The 9,070-nt window shown below is 43.7% G+C and overlaps 1 protein-coding gene across 1 annotated transcript; it reads right to left on the bottom strand.

Annotated features, from left to right (window-relative positions):
* Positions 1 to 5,081: 5,081 nt before the first annotated feature.
* Positions 5,082 to 8,433, bottom strand: selenop (selenoprotein P). Its single transcript, XM_079222803.1, is given in 6 exon segments — positions 5,082 to 6,468; positions 6,472 to 6,837; positions 6,959 to 7,076; positions 7,161 to 7,373; positions 7,722 to 7,946; positions 8,327 to 8,433. Coding segments are annotated over 5 exon segments (921 nt in total). The 5' UTR covers positions 7,925 to 7,946; positions 8,327 to 8,433; the 3' UTR covers positions 5,082 to 6,447.
* Between the last annotated feature and the right edge of the window lie 637 nt (positions 8,434 to 9,070).

Here is a 9,070-nt window from a genome sequence, read left to right as displayed (position 1 = left end):
AGAGGGTAGCAGGAGTGACACGGTTCTCCTCGTATAGCTTATCGTCCTCACCATAAAGACCGGGACAATATGCCGACGACACACACAGCAGCATAGCAAAATGTACAAGCTATCAACGCTTCGGCTAACGGAGGTTGACAACGAATTCCAACTACGAGTCAGAGTCTCTGAATGAGTTTGGAAGGATTGTTATTGAATAACGTCGAGGCAGCCTCCAAATGAGCACACGAAACATTCTTCACCGCACAAAAGGAAGTGTCCTTTAAATCCTAATGCCCTGGATTCACCCCTGATAGAATAGGTCTTTTGTATCGGACAATCCCATAATGAAGAGAGGCAAAGCAAGAGCCATACATGACTTTAAAACAACAACAACAAACAAACTGTGAACGTTATATATATATATATATATATATATATATATATATATATATATATATATATATATATATATATATATATATATATGTGCCATCTCTCTCTTCCTCTCCCTCTGTCTGTGTTCCGTTGTTGCTGCCTTTTGTTGAGGATACCAGCAAGTCAATGCTGTTGCAAAAATGTCTTAATATATTCTATAGTGCTGTAAAATTAAGTATATATGTACATATGTAATGTAAAAGAAATATGTATATACATACATATATATACACACACATATTTCTATGTTACTAATCCCAATATATTGCTGCTCGGTACATGTATCACTGTGTCCTCTGAGAGTTTGGTGATAAAATCCTGCAAATTGGATGATGCTGGTATCTGAGAATGGTCTGCTGCCTGGGAGAAACGGGAAGGTGTGATTTGGTTCGGCTATCTGTCCGATGATCAGTAGCAACAGTGGGCCAGTTTCCTCCCGCGGTCAAGATGTAATGCAGTCCACCCTCAAGATGCTCATGCCACTTTCAGTATTGGCACCCGTCCAGAGATCCCTGCAAGGCTCTCTGTGTACATGAAGGAAGATCAGATAATGGGTAAAAAAAAAAAAAAGACAAAAAAAAGCACTGCTAAGGTTTGGTTTCAGTTGTACCGCGGTGATCGTGAATGTGTGCAAACTGGAATATGCAATGCAATCAAGACATTGGGGACAAAAAAAAGTTACATCACTGAAAGTTTTTTGGGTTTTCTTTTATAAAGGTAACAGCGAGGAAGATAAATCGGGAGGTGTTTTTCTTTTTTTCCCCAAGCTTACTGTACAGGTGTTTACTACATTGTGTCTAATGTGTTTGTCAGTACGGGCTCTTTCTTAGTGTAAAAGTGTGCAACTGTTATTTCAAGCTTATAAATGTTACAGACACTTTAGAGCAAGCACTTTGTACACACACACACACAGACATATATAGATATATGATGTTAAAAATAGTATTTAGATTTTGTATTTCGGACTGAATCAAGTTCATGACTTACCTGTTCTTTTAAAGCAGCATTATCTTGTTGTTGTTTTATTCAGCACAATAATCAGACAATGAGGAACCGTCGATAAGCTTTGTGTCCGACCGACTTAATGGGACATATTTTACACTACCAGATTGATTGATGTACTGTAATGGAGTATTTCATGTTTGCTATAAGATGTATGGATACATAGAGCAGAGGGATATAGCATTTTTATGAAGTCATATCAAAAATATAGAGTGAAATAGTTACATTGTAAAGTTACACTCTTGCAGTTGCCCGAGCATTTCATTATTATCTAAGTGCATTTGAAGGGGCGAGCTACAGTGTTTTATTTTGGCCTCCAAACTTCTTCTTTTTTCTTTTTTTTGCATCGGTTCAAGGTTGGCTTTTGTCACTCTGTGAACACGTAGAAGTAATCTTGAGTGCTGGAATTTGTGCTGGTCGTAACTCCTTATCATGGAGCGTTCGCCCAGGCATTTTTCAGGTTCTTGGCGAAATAGTTTAATTATTGACTCGAGTGCAGCGGTTGGCTTTTTTTTTTATGACAATGTTCAGTGGCTCCGCTCTGTGTTTCTACCCATGTGTTATTTATTGGCCTGCTTAGCGCCCTCAGATCACCCCACCACCTCATTTGACCACAGCGAATGAGGCCGCTTGAGTAATGTGTGCACTGTTATCCTCCGGCGTGTGTCATCCAGGCTCGTAAAACTGGAAATATTCTCCTTGTCGGGAGTTTGGAAAACAGCTGCATTGCGGTCGCGAGTGTGGGAAAACTCGACGCCATAATTTATCAGCGTGCATCGGCTTCATTAATTGCCCCATATTTTCAGACCCCCGTTGACCTTGGAGCCACTGTCCTCGTCTGTCGGCTGCGGTTAAACTCGAGGCCGAAAACTGTGTTGATCTCTGGTGATTTATATTCTCTATTGTTACCCGTTGAGCCTTCCCGGTGTTGTATGTGTGAGCTTTCAACAAGTTACACAATAAATGTATATGCAGCATCTTAATCATCCTGTGCATGGTATTTTTTTTTTTTGTCAACAGTTGAACAAAAAAATAAATAAAAGCAAACATTTTAACTGGTGTGATGTAAATGGTTCATTGTGCTTTTCGGATGATTTCAAAGTGTTTCTGAAGACTCGCATTGTTTTCTGTTTTAATTTAATTATCTTTAAAAAAAATACTCAAATGTGTACTAATGTATTGGCGTCCTGGGAGATCCCAGTCGCAAGCACCCAATGCTGCCTATGCAGTTTTAATAGATGGAACTAGTTATGAATTCATGTTTGCCATGAGGACATTTTTCTTTCATTTTTTTTTGCACAAGGCCTGACAGCAGCATGAAAGATTCACACAAGCACATAAAAGCACAAATAGCATAAAACAAAACAGCGAAAAGTATTAAAAGTACATCAAGTTGGCAGTGTAATTCAATACCAGGACAAGCAGTTAGAAGTTAGACACTTGTATGCATGCTTATACAATAATATAGGTTAAATTGACTGTGACAGAAATGAACTGGAACCAATAATCACATGTTTGGTCCAGATGACAATAATCACATAAGGAATACTGTTTGAGAAGAGAAACAATGACATTTTGCTCTGATGGATGTTCCTTTCTGCAGTTTATTCTTGGGTTCTTCAGTCAGTAGTCCTTGTGTGTTAAATATGGGACTATGATGAGCATTCAATTGGACCCAGATATAATCTAACGTAAGTGTTGCAAAATGAGAGAAATCAGATCTCACTAGGTTATCCAGGCCATTGTACTTATTGTGATTTCGTGGATTCAATTTGAAATGTAACTCGTGGAACAAAAGACCTCCTTAACTCACTGCCAGCTGTGGCATTTGGAAGTCCACGAGCAGCACACAGCACAGAACAAGTCAGTGACAGAAAATGAAAAAAAGATGTCGATCCAGAAGATGCGGTCCCAGAGTTCAGATGCAAAATAGAGCTGTGTGTCTGAAAGAATTGTGTGCATCTGTGGCGGTTGCTTGTTTGTGAGCAACACAAGGGCACTTTGTGTGTGTGTGTGTGTGTGTGTGTGAGTCTCCCTTCCCTTCTCGCTGACGGAGTAAGTGGAGAGGAAACGGCCGCAGAAGCAGTCGTGCGCCGGGGGGAAAGCATATTGGACAATTAAGTCGGTGGCTGTGTGTTGCACCGCTCTGTGTGGGGCTGATTGAATCAGAGAGGCAGCCACTCACAGCTCTTCGTCTCAGGACATTGCAGGTAATTACCCATAAGTCACTGTTCCCCTGTATTGGATCTTCAGCCCAATTACGCCCACACAGGCACTCATTTATTACCTCCGGTTGCCTGTTGACCTTTTCAGACACACAGACAGGCAATTGAGCAGAGGGTGTTGCACCCTAAGTCTTGAAGACAGTTTCGCGGATTATGCCATGTAAGATGATGTATAAAAATGATTCGAGAAAAATGAGCAAAAGTTGTCTCTTATATATTCATGCACATATTCAACAATGTATACAATCACAGTCACACTATACCACATTAGCGAACCAAATATCTTTTAGAGAGAATACAAACTGCTTTCTACAGTCCGTTGGCAGCCTTATCAATGCAAGAAAAGAGAAATATCAAGTGCATCATCAATCTATAATGTGTGTATGCAAAAATGTCACATATCAGTTGAGTAGTTGGGGAACCAAAATCTGTAAAATGAAAACAAATTAAAAAACCACATCTGACCATACAGGACAGTTATATTTTTTCATTTTAGATTATTTTGGTTTGAGGCCAGTAAAACGACGGTACACTCTCCAGTCAGCTGTTGAGAGTGTGGCGGTGTGTTAGTGTAGACCTTCACCGCCATCTGCTGATATCTAGCGGAAACGTTGAAGGCCACATGAGTAGCATATAAATATCTGATATACATTGTTAGTGAAACCCGTTTTATCTACCTGGCTGCATTGGGGAACATAAAGACTTAAGATCCGACGACTGGTCTTAAACAGCGTGCTGGAGGTGCTTATGAATCTACAAGTGTATTGTGGGTAATATGATCCCTCTGCTCTCTGTGGAAGTCACATGCGTCCAACTTCTCAGGCACGTGCAGGATAGTTAACAGACACTGCCAAGAGTCACTCCCCCAACCACCACCCCCAGACCCAGCCATTCTTCTCACACAGCACATTTGAAAGGCAGTATGCTTAAACCGGTTCAGCTTTCAGAGGAACCCCCAGGTGGATTGCGTTTCACCATGAAACTTTACCAGCTGATTACCTACAATCAAGACGATCACTCGTTTTTGAATATGCAAATTATGCTTTATCTTATTTAATATGTGTTAATTTGCATACATTTCTGGACACTGGATGACAGCTGGTTCAAAACTCTTGTTTCATATTGTTGTCATGTCTGTTGGAGGGAATGTTGGATGTCACTTTGTATCAAACCATAAATAAGAATATAATGTCAACAGCATATAAAAAAAAGCATTTCCCCCATGTTTTTAGGAATATACATTTCTATAAATCATTATCTTTTGGGGAATTTAGAATGATTACGCTGATGTTGATACAAATAGACACCGTAATGATTATTTTGGTTGTTTTCTTTCCACTAGTCTGAAGGACAATCAGGCAAAAATAACCCCAAATCTCAAAAGTGACGATTGTTGTGTCGCCCTTAACAAGAACACAAACTCACAGACTCAAAAAGTAACTCTTTAACCATCTTTATTCAACTCTCAGTTTCCATGTTTGACAGCCTTAACACAATACAGTTCTCTGTGCAAGCATCAGGTTTTCAGGGTGACGTTTAATCTTCCCGCTGAAACCGTCATTGAGTACAGAGTGTATTCCAACATCGCTTCGCTCTCGTTTTCCCCTTCGGCCCTTTTCAAAACAATAGAGTCTTGTATTTTTCCTGTTTTTTTCTTTAAAAGGAATGCTAAGCACTCTGCATTTAAAATGTACAAGTTTGTGGATGGAGATACGCCTGATATATGTTTGAGCTTGCAGGCTTTAAGAACAAAATGAAGTCATTCATGGCAATTATATGTGCTCAAGAACAATGATCAATAGCGTGCGCTACACACACACACACATCAGTGGTATAAACTTTGAAACGTTGTGAGGACTTTTCCCCCAGTAACGGGCCAGTGCTTTTAAGGTTTCCACAACAAAAAGATGTTGCAGTTGACAGCAACTTTTTTTTTGGAAGAAATTTACACAATCAGATTTTATTTGGATTTCTTTTTGCAAATCCCCAAGTTTTCTTTTTTTCTTCTTCTATTTCCTCACATAATCTCCCAATACTTCACTTTGAAATGTTTAACGTGTTTCTCGTGTTCCTGAACTACCCTCTCCTCTCTCTCCTGCCTGACTTCAAACAGACGCCACTAGAGCTTAGTTTCTGCGCCTGGCTTCATAAAGGATGGAGAGAGCCAAATGGAGGAGGGCCATTTTGGAACATGACAATCACATGCACTCCTGAGAAAGGATGAGGGCGACCCGCTGACACACACATGGGCGACAGGTGAAACACGGCATATAATCTTTAAGGCGCAATCTAATTATTTGCGTATATCTGTCTCAGAATGAGTTAACACGCTGCCAAACCTTTGGCATTATTGAATCTATATCCGTGTGAGGTTGGACTCGTGTTCATCTATCCCACATGCATGCTGTCAGGGGTTGCCCCGCCCTCTCCCAGGGTAATACTAGTTGGTATAAAAGAGCGCTTGGCCCCCGGTGTTTCTGCATGGTCTTACTACGAGGCTGGAGTCAGAGTCAGCTTACAGCTGCTCTCATCCTCAGCTCACACCGGCGGGTCAGGCTCATTGGGCTGGCTGAGGCTGCTGTCAGGCAGCGAGGGGCGAGCGTCACTGTCAGGACTCCCTGACCGCGCCCGTCAGCCCGTGTCACTGTCAGGAGGCGGGCAGCGCCTCGTCACAGTGTCACAGACCGAGCGGCTGCTCGCTCCCCACTTCGCCAAACAGCCTGCGTCAGTGTCAGCATCAGCTGGCCTGAGGAGAGGCCTCGCCGTCAGAGCCTGCTGTCCACTGTCAGCTGTGCTTTGACTTTCACCTGGCCGTCTCTTGTGCTCAGGGCCTCGCATCGGGCACGTGGGCCCCCTGTTGCATCTGGTGGATGTACGTCGCCTCCTGCAGCTGGCCTAATTCTAAATTGTGTTGTCTTTGAACTACCCTACCATCTTGCTCTTGCCCGTGGTGTCTTACAGCTTGCTGGCCAGCGCCATCGTGGTCTCCATGTTGACGACCGTGGTGGTGATCACCATGATTACCGCCATGGTGACCATGACCGTGGCCATGACCATGGCCATGACCGTGGTGCTGACCGTGGTGCTGGCCGTGGTTGTGACCGCGCACGGCGTCATCTTGTCCAGCCGGTGGAGCGTCCGCTTCAGGCTGTGCGTCTGCTTTAGCTGCGCACTCCACCGGTGCCTCAACACTCTGCGGGAGAAAAGAAATGTCAGTGTGTGTGTGTGAGCTTCTTTCGCACTGAAACATATCATCTGAGGACTAAGTGCTTGTTTCAATGAATTTAATGTATATTCTTATGTGTGGTCTGTACCTCGTGTGTGCAGTCCCCGCACGTGCGACTGCAGTAGGCCTTTTTGATCGCGCCCTCGACGTGGCCTGAACCGATGACGGAGTAGGGAAGAGAGATGTGGTCCGTGAGGCGGCCACACCTGATGGCGAAGAAGCAGAAAAACATAGTGAGGAACAGAAGGGGAAAAAATTAAAGCAGTTGCTCAAACCGCGGGCAAACAAACCTGTCATAAACGAAAAAGTCGTCCTTCTCTCCGCCCAGTGCCTGCCAGACATCAGGCTGCTGCTCGGCCTGTTTGTAGAGGGTGATGTTCACCGACAGTCTCTGTGCCAGCATGGCGTGCAGGCGCTGTGCTTGCTCCCCCTGCTGGTTGACGACCATGTAGGCCACATCCTTCAGACCCTGAATCTCCAGCTTCTGGCGCAGGCCGTCCATTCTGCTCAGAGGAGGGGAAACAACGCTTTAATAAGGCATGCCTGGTTAGTTTGCTTCGCAGGCGATCAAGAGCTTCTTTGACAAGGGGACTTTGTTGCATTAACAAGGACATGTCTGAGCCTGTCACACCTTGAGGCCAACTTGGCAAACCTTGCAGAATGAATGGGCTCCTTAACATTTATCTGGCGCTGTTAAATATATAATACCATTACTGCAACACTTGCTGACGAAGCAAGTCAGTGTGCATGTCATGCTTTGCCACCTATTCAGGGCTGCTATCTCCAGTCACGTTTTGTTCTTGAAAGACACAAGTGCAATACAAGAGTTGAGGGCGGACGCTGGCACACACCTGGAAGCCTGCACCAAGCAGAACAATCAGCTGGCCTGTAAAAGGGCCACCACCGTCACCTGGCCCATCGTCCCTTTCATCGGCTCCACATCCCCTATCCTCCAGGTCGGAGGCAGCTGACACCGAGGCCCGCCCCCATCACTCTCCGCACCGCCTCCGTGGAGCAGGCAGAGAGTGATGAGCAGGCTGAGGCACGCCCACATCTCCGTGGAGCACTGCCCAGATCTGCCGAGCATACAGAGAGACAAAGAGAGAGAGAGGGAGAGAGAGAGGGGTGGTGGGGGGGGATTTAGGGAAGGGGTGATAGAGGAGAGGATTGCACAACAGGTCAGAGCAGGGTAACAACTTTAACATTGTACAAATACTTCTAAAACTGATAGTATATCGCTATGATAGACTTGAGCAGAGCAGTTTATTTGAGGTTCTGTGCCAATCCAAGCCTGTGCATACACAGTAAACACAAAGAAACAGCACATAGTTGAATAAAGAGTGCTGAGAGCATAACGTTTAAACTTCCTAAAATGTATTAGCGCATGCAAGACAGGTGACGGGTGTTTACTGCATTTTCGGCAACTCGATGAAATGCAAAGAATTCTGTCGCTTACCCTTTGGTTCAAAAGTTTGCTTCCCTCAGCTCAGCTCTGCGTTGCTGCAGCTCCTTGAACAAAAACAAGTCTCTTCCTCCGCTGCGCCCCCCCTTTTATACTCTGCCTGTTGTTTTCCTATCTGGAGGTAGGACAAAGTTCAGCCCCAGCTGTATGCTGATGCATACACTTTTCTCAAGGGGAAAAAAAAAGTCTTATGAATCCTGCATGAAAACTCCTTATTGACAGGATTCAAACCTTTTTGTTTGAAGAGAATAAGTTTCTAGCACTCGGCCTTTTCGACAAATTCCTTCAGGAGAAGGAGAAACAGTTGCCTGGTTATTGGTCACATGTCAGCCTTTGCCTTGCAAATCAAATTGGAAGCGTTTACATTTTATCAAGTATATAATAGAGGTGTAGTATGAGTCACCGAGAACATGGAAGAACATTGTGCAATTCTGTTTTTTTTACTTTCAGCGCAGAGAGGGGAAGTGAAAAAGAACAGAGGGTGGGACTCTGGTCAGCATGTTTCTTCTGGGTCCACACAAACACAGCAGGGGAATATGCCCAAGTGACATGATCTCAGGATAAAGTATCCTGCAGTTTAAAACCAAAGACATTTAATTAAAGTAGGAACATATGATGAGGGTTTTTGAATAGAACTGAACATGGGAGATCAAGTGAGCAAATAGTTCAGGGCAAGCCCAACAAAAAAAACAAACAATTTAGCTCACCAAGCAGTTGGGTAAACATCACATCGTGGAC

This window comes from Taurulus bubalis (genome assembly GCF_910589615.1).
Source record: "Taurulus bubalis genome assembly, chromosome: 8".
In the NCBI taxonomy this organism is placed as follows: domain Eukaryota; kingdom Metazoa; phylum Chordata; class Actinopteri; order Perciformes; family Cottidae; genus Taurulus; species Taurulus bubalis.
Note: the sequence above shows the minus strand (reverse complement) of the source record. Positions and strands in the feature narration are given on the sequence as shown.